This window comes from Oncorhynchus masou, chromosome 6, assembly GCF_036934945.1.
Source record: "Oncorhynchus masou masou isolate Uvic2021 chromosome 6, UVic_Omas_1.1, whole genome shotgun sequence".
In the NCBI taxonomy this organism is placed as follows: domain Eukaryota; kingdom Metazoa; phylum Chordata; class Actinopteri; order Salmoniformes; family Salmonidae; genus Oncorhynchus; species Oncorhynchus masou.
In genome coordinates, this window is record NC_088217.1 from 3,936,132 (window position 1) to 3,958,180 (window position 22,049).

Sequence of the window (22,049 nt, forward strand, 5' to 3'; positions counted from 1 at the left end):
ATTCAGAGTTACTGGTGTGCATGTAAACATACTCACTCACTCACTCACTCACTCACTCACTCACTCACTCACTCACTCACTCACTCACTCACTCACTCACTCACTCACTCAGACAGACTCCCTCAAACTCATGCAGCTCTTTTCAACTGTGATTGATATTTTTCCTAATGTGTCTGGTCACTGAGCTTAGCTACCGTGCAGTGTGTGTGTGTGTGTGTGTGTTTGTCTTACGTGATTGGTCATTGAGAGTGGAGGCGGAGTCATCCAGCAGGAAGTAGAGGGCTTTGGTAGAGAGCATGATACAGGAAGTGGCCTCGACGTCAGGTGACTTATAAAAAACCACCGATGACCACAGGATGTGATGCAGCTCTTCCTTCTCTTCCTGGTCAAAACACACAGATCATCCCCTTTAGACATCTCAGACATCACAGGCACACGCCATCCCCTTTAAAACATCACAGGCACACGCCATCCCCTTTAAAACATCACAGGCACACGCCATCCCCTTTAGACATCACAGGCACAACAGGCAGACGCCATCCCCTTTAAAACATCACAGGCACACGCCATCCCCTTTAGACATCTCAGACATCACAGGCACACGCCATCCCCTTTAAAACATCACAGGCACACGCCATCCCCTTTAAAACATCACAGGCACACGCCATCCCCTTTAAAACATCACAGGCACACGCCATCCCCTTTAGACATCTCAGACATCACAGGCACACGCCATCCCCTTTAAAACATCACAGGCACCCGCCATCCCCTTTAAAACATCACAGGCACACGCCATCCCCTTTAAAACATCACAGGCACACGCCATCCCCTTTAAAACATCACAGGCACACGCCATCCCCTTTAAAACATCACAGGCACACGCCATCCCCTTTAAAACATCACAGGCACACGCCATCCCCTTTAGACATCACAGGCACCACAGGCACACGCCATCCCCTTTAAAACATCACAGGCACACGCCATCCCCTTTAAAACATCACAGGCACACGCCATCCCCTTTAAACATCACAGGCACACGCCATCCCCTTTAAACATCTCAGACACCACAGGCACACGCCATCCCCTTTAAACATCTCAGACACCACAGGCACACGCCATCCCCTTTAAACATCTCAGACACAACAGGCAGACGCCATCCCCTTTAAAACATCACAGGCACACGCCATCCCCTTTAAACATCTCAGACACCACAGGCACACGCCATCCCCTTTAAACATCTCAGACACCACAGGCACACGCCATCCCCTTTAAACATCTCAGACACCACAGGCACACGCCATCCCCTTTAAACATCTCAGACATCACAGGCACACGCCATCCCCTTTAAACATCTCAGACATCACAGGCACAAATCATCCTCTTTAATCATCACAGGCAGTAAGTCAATTGTTGTTGATGAATGTGTGTCAAGGTTTCAGTTAGCTGGAAATTAACGGCTTTTGGCTGCCAACATTTTTTTATGAAAAGCTGAATTTTTTATTTTTTTTGTTGCCGACCAAATTGTCCAGGAGAAGAAAAAAAAGAAAAGAAAAAATCACATGGAAAAATAATGCTTTTTATTAAATGTTGGAAATACCAGCCAATGTATTCCATCTTCAAAGGAACATATACTTCCTACCTCCTCTGATTGGATAGGTGTGTTACTGAAAAAAGGAAAAACCCCTCCTTACCATTGCGAACCAATAATGGGAAAAAGCCTAGACTAATCCTAATTGAAATATCACAAAAGTATTCAAATGAGTTAAAGTTATAAAGGAGTATAACCAAAATATTATAATAATAACATGTTTGATGTCCTAAAGTTGCAGCTTTAAAAACAAAAAAGGGGGGGAATAAAATAATGATGAAAGTCACAGTGTAAGGCTTGGCTATTCTCACATCACAGCTTTATTTTGAATGACAAATATTTCAGCCCACAAGAAGTGGAATTGTGCAAACACCACCAAGGTAAAAACATTTTTTGAATGAGAACTCAAAAGAAATGTACAGCTGAGAAAAGCGTATGAAAGAAACCTAGAGTTTACCTAGCCCCCTGCCATAGTATTCTATCACTGTACAACCGACCTCCAACGCATTTAGTAGCCTAATAGGAGGATGAGGCACAAATGTGAATCATTTAAAAAAGGGCAACTCCTCCATTTTTTTAACCTCATGTTCATGATCTCCAGCACAATACCAGTGTCAACATAGGTGGAAAATAGCACATTTCAAAGTTTTGTAGAAAAGAGAAGAAAAAAAACGTTCAAAAGTTCTACGCGATGACATCATCAAAAGGTAAGACATTTTAAAAACAGTGATTGTAAAACACTATGAAATTCACAGAGACGTGGGGAGCAAGAAACTCGTTGCAGGTTTTGAAAGTCAATGGTTTTTTTTAAACTTCAAATCGTACCCTGTGATGTCACAGAGAAGCATTTTTAGGACATTTCTTCTCTTTTTAACCAGATCGTAGAAATTGTTTTCACATACAGGGCATTCGGAAAGTATTCAGACCCCTTAACTTTTTCCACATTTTGTTACGTTACAGACGTATTCTAAAATGGATGCAATTGTTTTTTTTCTCATCCTCAATCTACACAATACCCCATAACGACATCACAATATCCCATAACGACATCACAATACCCCATAACGACATCACAATACCCCATAATGACATCACAATACCCCATAATGACAAAGTAAAAACAGTTTAGAATTTTTTCAAATGTATAAAAAATAAATTAAAATATTCAGACTCTTTACTCAGTACTTTGTTGAAGCACCTTTGGCAACGATTACAGCCTTGAAACTTCTTGGGTATGACGCTACAAGCTCTACGGAAAATTCCTTCAACCTCATGGCTTGGTTTTTGCTCTGACATGCACTGTCAACTGTGGGACCTTATATAGACAGGTGTGTGCCTTTCCAAATCATGTCCCATCAATTGAATTTACCACAGGTGGATTCCAACCAAGTTGTAGAAACATCTCAGGGATGATCAATGGAAACAGTATGCACCTGAGATCAATTTCGAGTCTCATAGCAAAAGGGTCTGAATACTTATGTAAATAATCTATTCGTTTGTTATTTTTTATACATTTGCAAAAAATAAACTGTTTTCGCTTTGTCACTATGGGGTATTGTGTGTAGATTGATGAAGAATTTTTTTTAATTTAATACATTTTAGAATAAGGCTGTACTGTAACAAAATGTGGAAAAAGTCAAGGGGTCTGAATACTGTCCGCATGCACTGTATACAGACACGGGTTTGGTGCTGAAGATCATGAGGTTGAAAAGTGACAGAATTGCCCTTTAATAAATATCCAGTCCTGAGGACAGACGAGTTGATGATTTTTTACGACCCATCACACAGTCAGCGAGGCTCGTTAACAGTCACTCGCTCCAGATGCGCGGTTCGGCACACATGGACACACCTCTTTCGTGCACAGCTCATACAAATAAGCCAATAGGAGAAATCGTTTCCAAATTAGATGATAAAAATACTATATTTTGAAGTTGTGTTTTATTACTTGTTCTTCAAGCCTGAATATTTAGTTTAAAAAAAAAAAATGTAAATTATATAAATTGATTATTTGTAGTAGGGATGAAGACACAACGGACAATGTTTTGCTTTTCAATAAAAGTATAAGAGCTTTACAGGCTAAATACTTTTCTGTTAATATGATTTACCATAACTAATCTAAATGTGATGTGTGTCATTCTGAGCACCGTGGGAGGACGCCGTAATAGGATATGGGTCCGGTGCATTCCTAAAACATCTGGTAAATTTAAATCTTACCAGTCACATTCTCCGGCAACCAATCTTTTGCTCCTGCGTGTGTGTGTGTGTGTGTCTGTGTGCGTGCGTGTGTCTGTGTGCGTGTGTCTGTGTGTGCGTGTCTGTGTGTGCGTGTCTGTGTGCGTGCGTGTCTGTGTGCGTGCGTGTCTGTGTGCGTGCGTGTCTGTGTGCGTGCGTGCGTGTCTGTGTGCATGCGTGCGTGCCTGTGTGCGTGTCTGTCTGTGTGTGTGTGTGCGTGCGTGTGTCTGTGTGCGTGCCTGTGTGCGTGCGTGTCTGTCTGTCTGTCTGTCTGTCTGTCTGTCTGTCTGTCTGTCTGTCTGTCTGTCTGTCTGTGCGTGCGTGCGTGCGCGCATATCTCTCTCCCTCTACCTCTGCAATGTTTGTGTGGAAGAACCCCAGCAGCTGGTGTCCCCTAAGCCCAGAGACGAGGGACAGGGCTGGGGACAGGGTCAGGTGGGATGGGACCTGATTGTCTCCGGTCAGCTTCTCCACCAGGATGTCTGTTGGGTAGGACAGGGACAGGGATGGCCGAGGACGCTGAGCACCTCGAGGGCTAGATGGGGAGAGAGAGAGAGAGAGAGAGAGAGAGAGAGAAACAATATGTCATGAAAAATGGAAGAACCTCGATCTTGATAGCTAACTGTAAGCTATAGAATACATTTTTATATTCACTAAACATTTAAATTTAGCTACATTTCTATTTGACAAAAAAATAAAATAAGACAGCGGACGGCCCGGCCCATCCTTCAGTAATGAGACAATGTGTCCGTATCTACCCGTTAACCTGCAGTCTGTCTGTCCGTATCTACCTGTTAACCTGCAGTCTGTCTGTCCGTATCTACCTGTTAACCTGCAGTCTGTCTGTCCGTATCTACCTGTTAACCTGCAGTCTGTCTGTCCGTATCTACCCGTTAACCTGCAGTCTGTCTGTCCGTATCTACCCGTTAACCTGCAGTCTGTCTGTCCGTATCTACCCGTTAACCTGCAGTCTGTCTGTGCGTATCTACCCGTTAACCTGCAGTCTGTCTGTGCGTATCTACCCGTTAACCTGCAGTCTGTCTGTCCGTATCTACCTGTTAACCTGCAGTCTGTTTGTCCGTATCTACCTGTTAACCTGCAGTCTGTCTGTCCGTATCTACCTGTTAACCTGCAGTCTGTCTGTCCGTATCTACCTGTTACCTGCAGTCTGTCTGTCCGTATCTACCTGTTAACCTGCAGTCTGTCTGTCCGTATCTACCTGTTACCTGCAGTCTGTCTGTCCGTATCTACCTGTTAACCTGCAGTCTGTCTGTCCGTATCTACCTGTTACCTGCAGTCTGTCTGTCCGTATCTACCTGTTAACCTGCAGTCTGTCTGTCCGTATCTACCTGTTACCTGCAGTCTGTCTGTCCGTATCTACCTGTTAACCTGCAGTCTGTCTGTCCGTATCTACCTGTTAACCTGCAGTCTGTCTGTCCGTATCTACCCGTTAACCTGCAGTCTGTCTGTCCGTATCTACCCGTTAACCTGCAGTCTGTCTGTCCGTATCTACCTGTTAACCTGCAGTCTGTCTGTCCGTATCTACCTGTTAACCTGCAGTCTGTCTGTCCGTATCTACCTGTTAACCTGCAGTCTGTCCGTATCTACCTGTTAACCTGCAGTCTGTCTGTCTGTATCTACCTGTTAACCTGCAGTCTGTCTGTCCGTATCTACCTGTTAACCTGCAGTCTGTCTGTCCGTATCTACCTGTTAACCTGCAGTCTGTCTGTCCGTATCTACCTGTTAACCTGCAGTCTGTCCGTATCTACCTGTTAACCTGCAGTCTGTCTGTCCGTATCTACCTGTTAACCTGCAGTCTGTCTGTCCGTATCTACCTGTTAACCTGCAGTCTGTCTGTCCGTATCTACCTGTTAACCTGCAGTCTGTCTGTCCGTATCTACCTGTTAACCTGTAGTCTGTCTGTCCGTATCTACCTGTTAACCTGCAGTCTGTCTGTCCGTATCTACCTGTTAACCTGCAGTCTGTCTGTCCGTATCTACCTGTTAACCTGCAGTCTGTCCGTATCTACCTGTTAACCTGCAGTCTGTCTGTCTGTATCTACCTGTTAACCTGCAGTCTGTCTGTCCGTATCTACCCGTTAACCTGCAGTCTGTCTGTCCGTATCTACCTGTTAACCTGCAGTCTGTCTGTCCGTATCTACCTGTTAACCTGCAGTCTGTCTGTCCGTATCTACCTGTTAACCTGCAGTCTGTCTGTCCGTATCTACCTGTTAACCTGCAGTCTGTCTGTCCGTATCTACCTGTTAACCTGCAGTCTGTCTGTCCGTATCTACCTGTTAACCTGCAGTCTGTCTGTGCGTATCTACCTGTTACCTGCAGTCTGTCTGTCCGTATCTACCTGTTACCTGCAGTCTGTCTGTCCGTATCTACCTGTTAACCTGCAGTCTGTCTGTCCGTATCTACCTGTTAACCTGCAGTCTGTCTGTCCGTATCTACCTGTTAACCTGTAGTCTGTCTGTGCGTATCTACCTGTTAACCTGCAGTCTGTCTGTCTGTCTGTATCTACCTGTTAACCTGCAGTCTGTCTGTCCGTATCTACCTGTTAACCTGCAGTCTGTCTGTGCGTATCTACCTGTTAACCTGCAGTCTGTCTGTCTGTCTGTATCTACCTGTTAACCTGCAGTCTGTCTGTCCGTATCTACCTGTTAACCTGCAGTCTGTCTGTCCGTATCTACCTGTTAACCTGCAGTCTGTCTGTCCGTATCTACCCGTTAACCTGCAGTCTGTCTGTCCGTATCTACCTGTTAACCTGCAGTCTGTCTGTCCGTATCTACCTGTTAACCTGCAGTCTGTCTGTCCGTATCTACCTGTTAACCTGCAGTCTGTCTGTGCGTATCTACCTGTTAACCTGCAGTCTGTCTGTGCGTATCTACCTGTTAACCTGCAGTCTGTCTGTCCGTATCTACCTGTTAACCTGCAGTCTGTCTGTGCGTATCTACCTGTTAACCTGCAGTCTGTCTGTCCGTATCTACCTGTTAACCTGCAGTCTGTCTGTCCGTATCTACCTGCAGTCTGTCTGTCTGTCCGTATCTACCTGTTAACCTGCAGTCTGTCTGTGCGTATCTACCTGTTACCTGCAGTCTGTCTGTCCGTATCTACCTGTTAACCTGCAGTCTGTCTGTCTGTATCTACCTGTTAACCTGCAGTCTGTCTGTCCGTATCTACCTGTTACCTGCAGTCTGTCTGTCCGTATCTACCTGTTAACCTGCAGTCTGTCTGTGCGTATCTACCTGTTACCTGCAGTCTGTCTGTCCGTATCTATCCGTTAACCTGCAGTCTGTCTGTCCGTATCTACCTGTTAACCTGCAGTCTGTCTGTGCGCATCTACCTGTTAACCTGCAGTCTGTCTGTCCGTATCTACCTGTTAACCTGCAGTCTGTCTGTCCGTATCTACCTGTTACCTGCAGTCTGTCTGTCCGTATCTACCTGTTAACCTGCAGTCTGTCTGTGCGCATCTACCTGTTAACCTGCAGTCTGTCTGTCCGTATCTACCTGTTAACCTGCAGTCTGTCTGTCCGTATCTACCTGTTAACCTGCAGTCTGTCTGTGCGTATCTACCTGTTAACCTGCAGTCTGTCTGTGCGTATCTACCTGTTAACCTGCAGTCTGTCTGTGCGTATCTACCTGTTAACCTGCAGTCTGTCTGTGCGTATCTACCTGTTAACCTGCAGTCTGTCTGTCCGTATCTACCTGTTAACCTGCAGTCTGTCTGTCTGTCCGTATCTACCTGTTAACCTGCAGTCTGTCTGTCCGTATCTACCTGTTAACCTGCAGTCTGTCTGTCCGTATCTACCTGTTAACCTGCAGTCTGTCTGTCCGTATCTACCTGTTAACCTGCAGTCTGTCTGTCTGTCCGTATCTACCTGTTAACCTGCAGTCTGTCTGTCCGTATCTACCTGTTAACCTGCAGTCTGTCTGTCCGTATCTACCTGTTAACCTGCAGTCTGTCTGTGCGTATCTACCTGTTAACCTGCAGTCTGTCTGTCCGTATCTACCTGTTAACCTGCAGTCTGTCTGTATCTACCTGTTAACCTGCAGTCTGTCTGTCCGTATCTACCTGTTAACCTGCAGTCTGTCTGTCCGTATCTACCTGTTAACCTGCAGTCTGTCTGTCCGTATCTACCCGTTAACCTGCAGTCTGTCTGTCCGTATCTACCTGTTAACCTGCAGTCTGTCTGTCCGTATCTACCTGTTAACCTGCAGTCTGTCTGTCCGTATCTACCTGTTAACCTGCAGTCTGTCTGTCCGTATCTACCTGTTAACCTGCAGTCTGTCTGTGCGTATCTACCCGTTAACCTGCAGTCTGTCTGTCCGTATCTACCTGTTAACCTGCAGTCTGTCCGTCCGTATCTACCTGTTAACCTGCAGTCTGTCCGTCCGTATCTACCTGTTAACCTGCAGTCTGTCTGTATCTACCTGTTAACCTGCAGTCTGTCTGTCCGTATCTACCTGTTAACCTGCAGTCTGTCTGTCCGTATCTACCTGTTAACCTGCAGTCTGTCTGTCCGTATCTACCTGTTAACCTGCAGTCTGTCCGTGCTCTTGGTCTCATTGGGAGTGGACGTGTAGAGATTTATCGTCCTGGGACTGTCCCCGTCACTGTGGCTATGTTCGTTCCCACCCTGCAGGAAAGCCACAGTCTTGATGTCCCTGAGGCTGGAGCGCAGCAGGGTGAACTGTTTCTGGAAACGGAGCCTGTCGTGAGGCAACGGGAACACCGCCGTGACCCTCTCCTGTCCCACTAGGAGCTCCATGACACGGCCGTCTCTGGGGGAGCGGTGGTGCCAGGTCAAAGGGCAGCTGGGAGAGTAGGCAGGGATAGACCCAGCACCAGCCCCATACTGGGCACTCGGCCTTGGGTGGGGCAGCACGGAGGCCAGGGGGATGCGGCTGAGCCTGGAGCAGGAGCGGAGCCTCTGGTTGTGGTCGTCTGACGGTTCATCTACGGTGGTTCCTCGGGCCAGAGCTTTGAAGTCCACCTTCAGCACACAGAGATGGCGCTGGGTCAAGAACAAGACACAGGGGACACAGCAGGAGGAGTCTCTGTCCCCTCCTGGAACTACGTGGGATAGGATGTCAGAGAGAAGGGGATTGGTTAGAGTTCGGAGGGTGAAGGTATCTGGGTTAGTAGAGGTCTTCGTTGGAGTGAGAGTTGGGTTTGTTGAGGAGGTTGTCCGCTGGCTGGTCTGGGACGACAACATGGCAGTCTCCACTAGATGTGCCGCATAACCTCCTTTCACACAGCTCTGGTTCTCTTCCATCTCCCAGGAGGTGAAGAGCAGGTGGAGGAGCTGCTGTGGGGTGGAGGGTCCTCCTGACGGGGAGGAGGGGAGCTGGGCCAGGGAGCAGAGCAGGGAGTGGGTCTCTTTTAAACCCTTGGGGTCTGAGAAGAGGTACCAGTGGACATCAGAGGACCTCACCCTCAGGGAAAGGCAAGTGTCTGGGATGTAGAAGAGGAGAGAGTCTAGCTGGTCATAGGGAAGGACGAGGTCTGGCTCCAGGTTATCTACTAGAGTTTCCAGGGTTACGTCCTGGGTCTGAAATGTGACTGAGCCAAGGTCGTGAGGCTGGCTCTGGGGTTGATGGGTTGGGGCTGTGGAGGCGTAACGAGGACAGTGGAACAGCCCCAGTAGACTATTTGTTAGCACCACACACACCGACCTCTGCTCCACCACATCATCAACCCTGATGCAGTGGCACCACATGACTTTGGTCACATGTAACACCTCTGTCTCTGGGGCCTGGTTCTCTCCCTCTACCGGGTCAGTCAGGGACCCCTCCTCCTCTCCCTCCCTCTCCTTTCCCTCCCCCAGACCCATCTCAAAGTATCCATCTCCAGAGGGGCTGGGGCTGGGGCTGCCCAGATCAGTCTCTTCCTGGCCGGGGAGATCTCGGAGTCTGCTGGGCCTCCTGTTCTCCTCTCCCAGGGCTCTGGTGATGCGGGCAGACAGCAGAGAGGTGAAGGACGGACAGGAGGAGGTGGAGGGGAGGTGGAGGGGGAGCACAGGGGTCCTCAGGTTAGTGTTGCTCCATGTGTATCGCTCCTCTCTGTCCTGCACATAGCAGCAGCAGCTGGGACACAGGAAATACACACCTGGTTAGATCTTCATCATCATCATCAACATCTAGAATAACTCATGATAAAACTGTAGTAGAACAATAACAGCAGAAGGTGAAAGAGGGGAATATATATGGTTTAGACTGGAATGCTGTGTATAAATAAATCATAAATACATTTTAAAAAGTGATTAATTTCTACTAAAAACAGCACTGACACAGTAATATGACTGGTGGATACCTCATGTCACAGGGTTGACGTTCATCAACTGTCTACCGATATTTCTGGAGGGATCTAGCGCCTCCTCCTGACAGGTTAGTGTATAAACCTGGCCTCCATTTTAACTACATGTCACCGGCCTCCATTTTAACTACATGTCACATTAGTGAAGACATGGAGACAAACAGTACAGAAACAACACATCTTGAATGAATGAATGGGTGGGTGGGTGAAAGAATGTTTGAACTAATGAATGAATGAGTGGGTGAAAGAATGATTTAACGAATTAATGAGTGGGTGGGTAGGTGAAAGAATGATTGAACGAATGAATGAGTGGGTGAAAGAATGATTGAACGAATGAATGAATGAGTGGGTGGGTGAAAGAATGATTGAACGAATGAATGAATGAGTGGGTGGGTGAAAGAATGATTGAACGAATGAATGAATGAGTGGGTGGGTGAAAGAATGATTGAACGAATGAATGAATGAGTGGGTGGGTGGGTGAAAGAATGATTGAAATGGTTTATTTCAGTGTAAAATGATGTTTACAAGCTGCGTGCTTCACAACGTACCTACTGTTCTGGTTCTGTTGGGTACTGGAGCGTTCAAAAGAACTAGAATCAGCATCAGGTTGGTGGCTGGTAACCTGGAACAATAACAAAGCGTAACATTTAAGATGTTACTCCACTGAACATTGCAACCCGCAAAGACAATGTAATATCATGCAGAGTGCCTGGGTCCTCCCAGTCTTATAGACTAAATAAAAACTTTAAAATAAACTTTGTAAAGAGGTACAGCCGGGACACTATTAGGTTACGTTTTGATGTGGTACGACAGATGGTTACACACGTAAATGACGGTACAGTACGGGATATTGTGTCACCGCAAAGGGGTGGGTGGGGGGGGGGGGGATTAGAACGCTCATTATTCTTTTGGGTTAAGGTGTAAGCGTTTGTACCCAGGGAACTAATGTGCGTCTCTCCTCACTGAATGAACGGCAGATGGAAACCCGATAGAAACGGATAAGTGTGCACATGACTGATGACAAAGAAGATGGTGATTGATATTAGAACAATAAGCTTAAGAATTGCTCTTCCTCTGTCCCGCGCACCCAACAGCCCTGAGGGAAAGAAATACACCTATTTTTTTATTATTTTTTTTCAGTCAAAAGAAGATGTCACTGGACTGTATTACTACTGTGACAGCAGTGGAGAAGGTGGGGAGTTTTAATGTTCCTCGGCGTACACATCACAGACAAACTGAAATGGTCCACCGACACAGACAGTGTGGTGAAGAAGGCTCAGCAGCGCCTCTTCAACCTCAGGAGGCTGAAGAAATGTGGCTTGTCACCTAAAACCCTCACAAACATTTACAGATGCACAATTGAGAGCATCCTGGTACGGCAACTGCAACGCAAGGCTCTTCAGAGGGTGGTTCGGTCTGCACAACGCATCACCCACCGGGGACACATTACCTGCCCTCCAGAACACCTACAACACTCGATGTCGTAGAAAAGCCAAAAAGATCATCAAGGACAACAACCACCCGATCCACTGCCTGTTCACCCCGCTACCATCCAGAAGGCGAGGTCAGCACAGGTGCATCAAAGCTGGGACCGAGACTGAAAAACAGCTTCTATCTTTAAACAGCCATCACTAACAGAGAGGCTGCTGCCTACATACAGACTTGAAATCATTGGCCACTTTAATAATGTTTACATATCTTACATTACTCATCTCATACGTATATACTGTATTCTATACCATCTACTGCATCTTGTCTATGCCGCTCATCCATATATTTATGTGTACATATTATTATTCCATCCCTTTAGATTTGTGTGTATTAGGTAGTTGTTGTGAATTTGTTAGATTACTTGTTAGCTATTACTGCAGTGTCAGAACTAGAAGCACAAGCATTTCGCTACACTCCCATTAACATCTGCTAACCATGTGTATGAGACCAATACAATGGGATTTGACTGGACTGTAGCCGATATTTCCACGAAATACAGCACATTGTCAACTCAAAATCGCTTTGAAAAGAGCCTTGCCCTAATGAAAGCCTACAGCCAACATAACAAGATATATAGATGAACCTTCGTCCCAGTCTGAAGTCCTGAGCACACTGGAGCAGGTTTTCATCTCTGTACTTTGCACCTTTCCCTCAACCCTGACTCATCTCCCTGCTGCTGAAAAACATCCCCATAGCATGATGCTGCCACCACCATGCTTCACTGTAGAGATGGTGCCAGGTTTCCTCCAGATGTGACATTTGGCATTCAGGTCAATCTTGGTTTCATCAGACCAGAGAATCTTGTTTCTCATGGTCTGAGAGTCCTTTAGGTGCCTTTTGGCAAACTCCAAGCGGGCTGTCATGTGCCTTTTTCCTGAGGAGTGGCTTCCACCTGGCCACTCCATAAAGGCCTGATTGCTGGAGCGCTGCAGAGATGGGAGAACCTTCCAGAAGGACAACCATCTCCACAGAGGAACTCTGGAGCTCTGCCAGAGTGACAATCTGGGTTTTTGGTCACCTCCCTGACCAAGGCCCTTCGCCCCCGATTGCTCAGTTTGGCCAGCACGATGAGACTAATGATGATTTGAAAAAAGTTGCTTGAAAGGCATGAGCTCTGCTTACTTTTTTTTGCACAGGATGTACACACGACAATAGTCTCACAATTTGACACTTGATATTCTCGAATTTCACGGCGAATCCCTTTGTAGCCGTAAAGCACCCTAAGAAAATCCATGCCTTTCTCGGCCCGGAGTGTTGGTGTTTTGCCCTTCTCCCTGAGTGTGCTGCGCAACCCGAAGCGTGATCGGGTCTTTCTCACAGGTTACAAGTGAAGACGCAACTGCGTGCATTCCTTCCGTGTTTCCTTTCGTATATTCATTTCAGTTCCGAGGTGCATATTTAAGATATTGGAAGAAATGTCCACATTTACTTTTTCGTCAGCGAACAAGATGAAAAGTCCTAACGAGCAGCAAAAGCCCTAGCCTACTATCTCCTATAGTACAAAAGTTTACCTATTCTTTGAGAGAAATACATATTCCAAACATATTCTGGGACAGTTGTGGGATGCGATAGATCCCAAATTAATAAAACCACTAGCATAAAAAAAAACTGTTTTAAGCAATGTGGCTGACGCAATAGATCAGAACGTTTGGCTTAAAATGTTGATAAACTATTAGGCTATTTCTTCACACTATTATCGCAGCAATGCGCACATGGTAGTAGGCTATAAGCGCAAATGTACCATTAAGAGAAAATAGAGAATGGAGGACGCTTATTCCGTGGTTCATTTTTATGCCAGGTAGGCTATACTCCTGTTATAAAGAGAAGACAAGTGTTTAATATTAGGAAAGTTGAGAAATAAATATAGTAGGCCTAGTCTATAGAAAGCTGATGGAATCCTCCTCTTTTTATTAGAGGCCATCACTCTGTTTTCCCCCTGCAATTGCATAGCCTATAGAAATGTTGTGCAACATGAGCTCATGGGCTCTCATGAAGTTTTGATTAGATTTGATACATTTGCATTGATGTCAGAGTGATTAGAGGGACAATAGAGTGCTGAGTACCAGGTAGTTAACAAGTTTGGTAGGTTACTAACAACCATCAGCAGCATTCGAACTTGGAGAAGCCTAATTACTGTGACTATAAACGGTCATGTGGCATTTGACTGGCTTCATGACTCGTGACCGCCGGTGTGGCGGTAATACGGTCACCGCAACAGCCCTACCCACTGGTGGACGCCAATCAAGTTGTAGAAACATCAAGGATGATCCAGGGAAACAGGATGCACCTGCGCTGAATTTGGAGTCTCAAAAGGTCTGAATACTTATGTGAATAAGGTATCCGTTTTTTGATTTTGTATAAATCAGCAAACATTTCTAAAACCCTGCTTTCACTTTGTCATTTTGGTGTATTGTATATAGGACAGATGTGTTTTTATTTAATCCATTTTAGAATACGACGTAACGAAATGTGGAAAAAAGGGGAAGGGGTCTGAATACTTTCCGAATTAAACTTGAACAATTCCCAAAATCTGATACACAAACCAAATGTTGGCATTTAACCATCCAAATATTTCATACGATATTCTGCCCATATTGGGACTCAGCTTGACTGATCTCCTTCCTATAGGACTACAATGAAATCTATAATTCAATTTGAATCATAAAGTTCATTCACAATTGCATGCTCGGCTACAAAAGCCCATATCGATAAATTTAGTAAATGTGTTTAAAGGTGGCCTCTGGTGGTTAAAACGAGCATTAAAAGCACGAACTGTAAAGCACCATTCCACACCACGGCACGCTATACCAGGGTATGTCACAACTTTTTAATTGTGGGCCGAAGTTTCCTCAAGGCGAAAAGGAAAGGAGGGTGGTGGGGTTGGATGGGTAGGTGTACAACGTGAACGCCAAGCGACCCTAAGGTTGCGTGTCATGAATCTCATCACGGACAACTTTAGTATTTTAGTAAATTTGCAACTACTTGGCCTGTTAGCTAACCCTTCCCATAAAGTTAACCTTAATTCATTGGATAGCTAACATTAGCCAGCTAACTAACGTTAGCCAACTAGCAACCTAGGTAAAATGGAATTTGTAAAATATACATATTGCAAATTCGTAACTTATTGCACGAATTGCAATTCGTAACTTATTGCACGAATGATCATTTGTTACATCATATGAATTGTAATTGGTATCATATCATACCAAATGGATAATGGACATCCACAAATGTATACATGTAACGGATGTGAAATGGCTAGCTTAGTTAGCGGTGGTGCACGCTAAATAGCGTTTCAATCGGTGACGTCACTTGCTCTGAGACCTTGAAGTAGTAGTTCCCCTTGCTCTGCAAGAGCCGCGGCTTTTGTGGAGCGATGGGTAACGATGCTTCGTGGGTGACTGTTGTTGATGTGTGCAGAGGGTCCCTGGTTCGCGCCTGGGTATGGGCGAGGGGACGGCCTAAAGTTATACTGTTACATACATACCATACCAAATGTAACATATCATACTAATTTCAGTACTCCAGATTTTCGTTTACTATGTTACGTCTACCCCTGAGTTCAGGTTGTTTTTTTGGACAATTTTACATGCAGTATGTAATGAATTTTATATTACTTTATGTTTTAAGAATCACTATTATAATTTTTTTAAACAGTACGTTCACAAAGAAACTAAACGTTATTTTTCTTGCAGCAGTTTCCATATTACAAAATAAATCGTGAAAACGTCATAATAAAATGTTTTTTGTTGTTGTTGTGTATAATCAGATGGGAGAAAAAAACCTCACCTGCAGTTGTTCCTCACAAGGCAGTGTGTTTACATCATCATAGCATCGCTGGGTATCAAGTGCAATAAAATCCACAGGAGTCAATATTGTAGGGGTAACAAAGCCTTCTTCTTTACATATCAATTCTGGAACAAACAAAAACATTTAAACAGTGATCTGAAATGTATACTGCATCGCTTCAAAGTGTCTTTAGTGTGAGTTTAAAGTGGTAAGAGTTACAACATTACTGTGTGTCTAAGGGGGGAGTAGTGATGTATTAGTAAGTGCTGTGTCTTCAAAGTGTCTTTAGTGTGAGCATTCGGTTAAAGTGGTAAGAGTTACAACATTACTGTGTGTCTAAGGGGGGAGTAGTGATGTATTAGTAAGAGCTGTGTCTTCAAAGTGTCTTTAGTGTGAGCATTCGGTTAAAGTGGTAAGAGTTACAACATTACTGTGTGTCTAAGGGGGGAGTAGTGATGTATTAGTAAGAGCTGTGTCTTCAAAGTATCTTTAGTGTGAGCATTCGGTTAAAGCACAGTGGTAAGAGTTACAACATTACTGTGTGTCTAAGGGGGGAGTAGTGATGTATTAGTAAGAGCTGTGTCTTCAAAGTGTCTTTAGTGTGAGCATTCGGTTAAAGCACAGTGGTAAGAGTTACAACATTACTGTGTGTCTAAGGGGGAGTAGTGATGTATTAGTAAGAGCTGTGTCTCAGGGTGTGACGTCTGGGACTGCTCAAATACAAGATCATTAGCCCTAAGATTGCGTCACTGACCCGCCCACATTAAACGATTCCCTGATCCACCTCTATGCAGACGACACCATTCTGTATACTTCTGGCCCTTCCTTGGACACTGTGCTATCTAACCTCCAAACGAGTTTGAATGCCGTACAACACTCCTTCCGTGACCTCCAACTGCTCTTAAATGCAAGTAAAACCGAATGAATGCTTTTGAACCATTCGCTGCCTGCACCCGCACGCCCGACTAGCATCACCACCCTGGATGGTTCCGACCTAGAATATGTGGACATCTATAAGTACCTAGGTGTCTGGCTAGACTGTAAACTCTCCTTCCAGACTCATATCAAACATCTCCAATCTAAAATCAAATCTAGTCTGCTTTCTATTTCGCAACAAAGCCTCCTTCACTCACGCCGCCAAACTTACCCTAGTAAAACTGACTATCCTACCGATCCTCGACTTCGGCGATGTCATCTACAAAATAGCTTCCAACCCTCTACTCACAGTGCCATCCGCTTCGTTACTAAAGCACCTTATACCACCCACCACTGCGACCTGTATGCTCAAGTCGGCTGGCCCTCGCTACACATTCATCGCCAGACTCACTGGCTCCAGGTCATCTACAAGTCCATGCTAGTTAAAGCTCCTTATCTCAGTTCACTGGTCACGATGGCAACACCCACCCGTAGCGTACGCTCCAGCAGGTGTATCTCACTGATCATCCCTAAAGCCAACACCTCATTTGGTCACCTTTCCTTCCAGTTCTCTGCTGCCTGTGACTGGAACGAATTGGGGAAAATAAATAAAAAACAATAAATCGCTGAAGTTGGAGACTTTTATTTCCCTCACCAACTTCAAACATCTGCTATCTGAGCAGCTAACCGATCGCTGCAGCTGTACATAGTCCATCAGTAAATATCCCACCCAATTTACCTAACTCATCCCCATACTGTTTTTATTTATTTACTTTTCTGCTCTTTTGCACACCAGTATCTCTACTTGCACATGACCATCTGATCATTTATCACTCCAGTGTTAATCTGCTAAATTGTAATTATTCGCCTACCTCCTCATGCCTTTTGCACACAATGCATATAGACTCTTTCTTCTACTGTGTTATTGACTTGTTTATTGTTTACTCCATGTGTAACTTTGTGTTGTTGTCTGTTCACACTGCTATGCTTTTATCTTGGCCAGGTCGCAGTTGTAAATGAGAACTTGTTCTCAACTAGCCTACCTGGTTAAATAAAGGTGATATAAAAAAACACAGTACATAAAACAAGCTTCGGTGACGACCGCGTGCCCTGAGTAGGCAAGGACATGGGGCTTTGGTCTCCCATCTCAAAAACTAGTCTGAGAAAGCTAAAATCGGGGCCAAAATCGTGTAGTGTACACTCTGTTTAAGAGCGTTGAAGCACGAGACTCAACTTCTCCACTGTTTTGGTCCTGTTGCTACCACGCTGTAACAGCATGAACCAAACGTGTGCACATGCGCAGATACTATGTGTGACTGTGTGAGAGCGAAGTCGTGCATCTCGCTCTTCGCAATATCATCAGTGCTGCTCGTGATGACGTCATTTCGCTGAGTCTACCTTAAACACAGTGACTGGTATAGAGCTGCTAAGAGAGAGAGAGAGAGAGAGAGAGAGAGAGAGAGAGAGAACGAGAGAGAGAGAGAACGAGAGAGAGAGAGAGAACGAGAGAGAGAGAGAGAGTAGTGTTGAGAGAGCTAGAGCTTATAGGAGCAGAGCAGGCCCCACCCAGCAGCCTGATACATACATGATTACCTTGGCTGGAGCAGGCTGGGGCTAGGGCTGAGGAGAGGAGAGAGGAAGAGGAGGAAGAGGCGGCAGCGACAGAGGAGGAGATGGAAGGTCCACCACCAGACAGCCTGGAGTCCTCACTGATCTGACAAACACACCAGCAGGCTTCGCTTTAGTCAACATATAATATAGAGGAATATTCTATATGATCAACATATTGTTCTATAACATAGGTGTCAATGTGCTGTTTTGCCAACTCCTATGACATTGTTACAGGCAAGACAACACAAACAGATCTGGGACTCAGGCTAGCTGCATTCAAAACTATAGTAAATGGTTCATTTTAGATAGACCTCTTTACAGTTAGCAAGGAAAAGGATATTACCATTTATTTGGGGGGGAAAGAACCCCCCCCAAAAAGATGTCAGTGATACTGTAATAACCCCCCCCAAAGATATCAGTAATACTGTAATAACCCCCCCAAAGGTATCAGTAATACTGTAATAACCACCCCAAAGATATCAGTGATACTGTAATAACCCCCCAAAAGATGTCAGTGATACTGTAATAACCCCCCAAAAAGATGTCAGTGATACTGTAATAACCCCCCCCCCAAAGATATCAGTAATACTGTAATAACCCCCCCCCAAAGATATCAGTAACTGTAATAACCCCCAAAGATGCCAGTAATACTGTAATAACCCCCCCCCCAAAAAAAAAAAAGATGTCAGTGATACTGTAATAACCCCCCAAAAGATGTCAGTGATACTGTAATAACCCCCCCCCAAAGATATCAGTAATACTGTAATAACACCCCCCCCCAAAGATATCAGTAACTGTAATAACCCCCCCCCCCCCAAGATATCAGTAACTGTAATAACCCCCCCCCAAGATATCAGTAATACTGTAATAACCCCCCCCCAAAGATATCAGTGATACTGTAATAACCCCCAAAAATGTCAGTGATACTGTAATAACACCCCCCCCCCCCAAAGATATCAGTAATACTGTAATAACCCCCCCCCCCCCAAAGGATGTCAGTGATACTGTAATAACCCCCCCCAAAGATATCAGTAACTGTAATAAACCCCCCCAAGATATCAGTAACTGTAATAACCCCCCCAAGATATCAGTAATACTGTAATAACCCCCCCCCCCCCAAAAGATATCAGTGATACTGTAATAACCCCCCAAAAAATGTCAGTGATACTGTAATACCCCCCTAAAAGATGTCAGTGATACTGTAATAACCCCCCCCCCCAAAGGATGTCAGTGATACTGTAATAACCCCCCCCCCCAAAGGATGTCAGTGATACTGTAATAACCCCCCCCCCCAAAGGATGTCAGTGATACTGTAATAACCCCCCCCCCCCCCCCCAAAGATGTCAGTGATACTGTAATAACCCCCCCACCAAAGATATCAGTAATACTGTAATAACCCCCCCCCCCCCCAAAGATATCAGTAATACTGTAATAACCCCCCCCAAAGATATCAGTGATACTGTAATAACCCCCAAAAAATGTCAGTGATACTGTAATACCCCCCCCTAAAAGATGTCAGTGATACTGTAATAACCCCCCCCCCAAAGGATGTCAGTGATACTGTAATAACCCCCCCCAAAGGATGTCAGTAATACTGTAATAACCCCCTCCCCCAAAGATTTCAGTAATACTGTAATAACCACCCCAAAGATGTCAGTAATACTGTATTAAACCCCCCCCCCCCAAAGATATCAGTAATACTGTAATAACCCCCCCAAAGATATCAGTGATACTGTAATAACCCCCCAAAAATGTCAGTGATACTGTAATACCCCCTAAAAGATGTCAGTGATACTGTAATAACCCCCCCCCAAAGGATGTCAGTGATACTGTAATAACCCCCCCCCAAAGGATGTCAGTGATACTGTAATAACCCCCCCCCAAAGGATGTCAGTAATACTGTAATAACCCCCTCCCCCAAAGATGCCAGTAATACTGTAATAACCCCCCCCCAAAAAAAGATGTCAGTGATACTGTAATAACCCCCCAAAAGATGTCAGTGATACTGTAATAACCCCCCCCCCAAAGATATCAGTAATACTGTAATAACACCCCCCCCCCAAAGATATCAGTAACTGTAATAACCCCCCCCCCCAAGATATCAGTAACTGTAATAACCCCCCCCAAGATGTCAGTAATACTGTAATAACCCCCCCCCAAAAGATATCAGTGATACTGTAATAACCCCCAAAAATGTCAGTGATACTGTAATAACCCCCCCCCAAAGATATCAGTAATACTGTAATAACCCCCCCCCCAAAGGATGTCAGTGATACTGTAATAACCCCCCCCCCCCAAAGATATCAGTAACTGTAATAAACCCCCCCCCCCCAAGATATCAGTAACTGTAATAACCCCCCCCCAAGATATCAGTAATACTGTAATAACCCCCCCCCCCAAAATATATCAGTGATACTGTAATAACCCCCCAAAAAATGTCAGTGATACTGTAATACCCCCCTAAAAGATGTCAGTGATACTGTAATAACCCCCCCCCCAAAGGATGTCAGTGATACTGTAATAACCCCCCCCCAAAGGATGTCAGTGATACTGTAATAACCCCCCCCCAAAGGATGTCAGTGATACTGTAATAACCCCCGCCCCCCAAAGATGTCAGTGATACTGTAATAACCCCCCACCAAAGATATCAGTAATACTGTAATAACCCCCCCCCCCCCCCCAAAGATATCAGTAATACTGTAATAACCCCCCCCCCAAAGATATCAGTGATACTGTAATAACCCCCCAAAAATGTCAGTGATACTGTAATACCCCCCCCTAAAAGATGTCAGTGATACTGTAATAACCCCCCCCAAAGGATGTCAGTGATACTGTAATAACCCCCCCCCCAAAGGATGTCAGTAATACTGTAATAACCCCCTCCCCCAAAGATTTCAGTAATACTGTAATAACCACCCCAAAGATGTCAGTAATACTGTATTAAACCCCCCCCCCCCAAAGATATCAGTAATACTGTAATAACCCCCCCCAAAGATATCAGTGATACTGTAATAACCCCCCAAAAAATGTCAGTGATACTGTAATACCCCCCTAAAAGATGTCAGTGATACTGTAATAACCCCCCCCCCCCCCAAAGGATGTCAGTGATACTGTAATAACCCCCCCCCAAAGGATGTCAGTGATACTGTAATAACCCCCCCCCAAAGGATGTCAGTAATACTGTAATAACCCCTCCCCCAAAGATGCCAGTAATACTGTAATAACCCCCCCCCCAAAAAAGATGTCAGTGATACTGTAATAACCCCCCCCCAAAGATGTCAGTGATACTGTAATAACCCCCCCCCCCCCAAGATATCAGTAATACTGTAATAACACCCCCCCCCCCCAAAGATATCAGTAACTGTAATAACCCCCCCCCCCCCCCAAGATATCAGTAACTGTAATAACCCCCCCAAGATGTCAGTAATACTGTAATAACCCCCCCCAAAAGATATCAGTGATACTGTAATAACCCCCAAAAAATGTCAGTGATACTGTAATAACCCCCCCCCCCCCCAAAGATATCAGTAATACTGTAATAACCCCCCCCCCAAAGGATGTCAGTGATACTGTAATAACCCCCCCCCCAAAGATATCAGTAACTGTAATAAACCCCCCCCCCCCAAGATATCAGTAACTGTAATAACCCCCCCCCCAAGATATCAGTAATACTGTAATAACCCCCCCCAAAAGATATCAGTGATACTGTAATAACCCCCCAAAAAATGTCAGTGATACTGTAATACCCCCCTAAAAGATGTCAGTGATACTGTAATAACCCCCCCCCCCAAAGGATGTCAGTGATACTGTAATAACCCCCCCCCAAAGGATGTCAGTGATACTGTAATAACCCCCCCCAAAGGATGTCAGTGATACTGTAATAACCCCCCCCCCCAAAGATGTCAGTGATACTGTAATAACCCCCCCACCAAAGATATCAGTAATACTGTAATAACCCCCCCCCCCCCAAAGATATCAGTAATACTGTAATAACCCCCCCCCCCAAAGATATCAGTGATACTGTAATAACCCCCCAAAAATGTCAGTGATACTGTAATACCCCCCTAAAAGATGTCAGTGATACTGTAATAACCCCCCCCCA

At 45.1% G+C, this 22,049-nt stretch overlaps 1 protein-coding gene across 4 annotated transcripts in view; it reads right to left on the reverse strand.

Moving 5' to 3' along the window:
* Positions 1 to 22,049, reverse strand: part of nisch (nischarin) — a 59,970-nt gene that overhangs the window by 15,518 nt on the left and 22,403 nt on the right. The window contains exons 13-18 of one of the 4 annotated variants that reach the window (XM_064967410.1): positions 17,930 to 18,050; positions 15,422 to 15,546; positions 10,690 to 10,763; positions 8,356 to 9,912; positions 4,172 to 4,355; positions 232 to 382 (exon numbers count right to left, since the gene is read on the reverse strand). In XM_064967410.1, coding sequence (XP_064823482.1) covers positions 232 to 382; positions 4,172 to 4,355; positions 8,356 to 9,912; positions 10,690 to 10,763; positions 15,422 to 15,546; positions 17,930 to 18,050 — 2,212 coding nt within the window. Of the gene's footprint in view, positions 1 to 231; positions 383 to 4,171; positions 4,356 to 8,355; positions 9,913 to 10,689; positions 10,764 to 15,421; positions 15,547 to 17,921; positions 18,051 to 22,049 lie in introns of those variants that run through there. The other 3 variants (XM_064967411.1, XM_064967412.1, XM_064967413.1) reach the window with 3 other exon arrangements.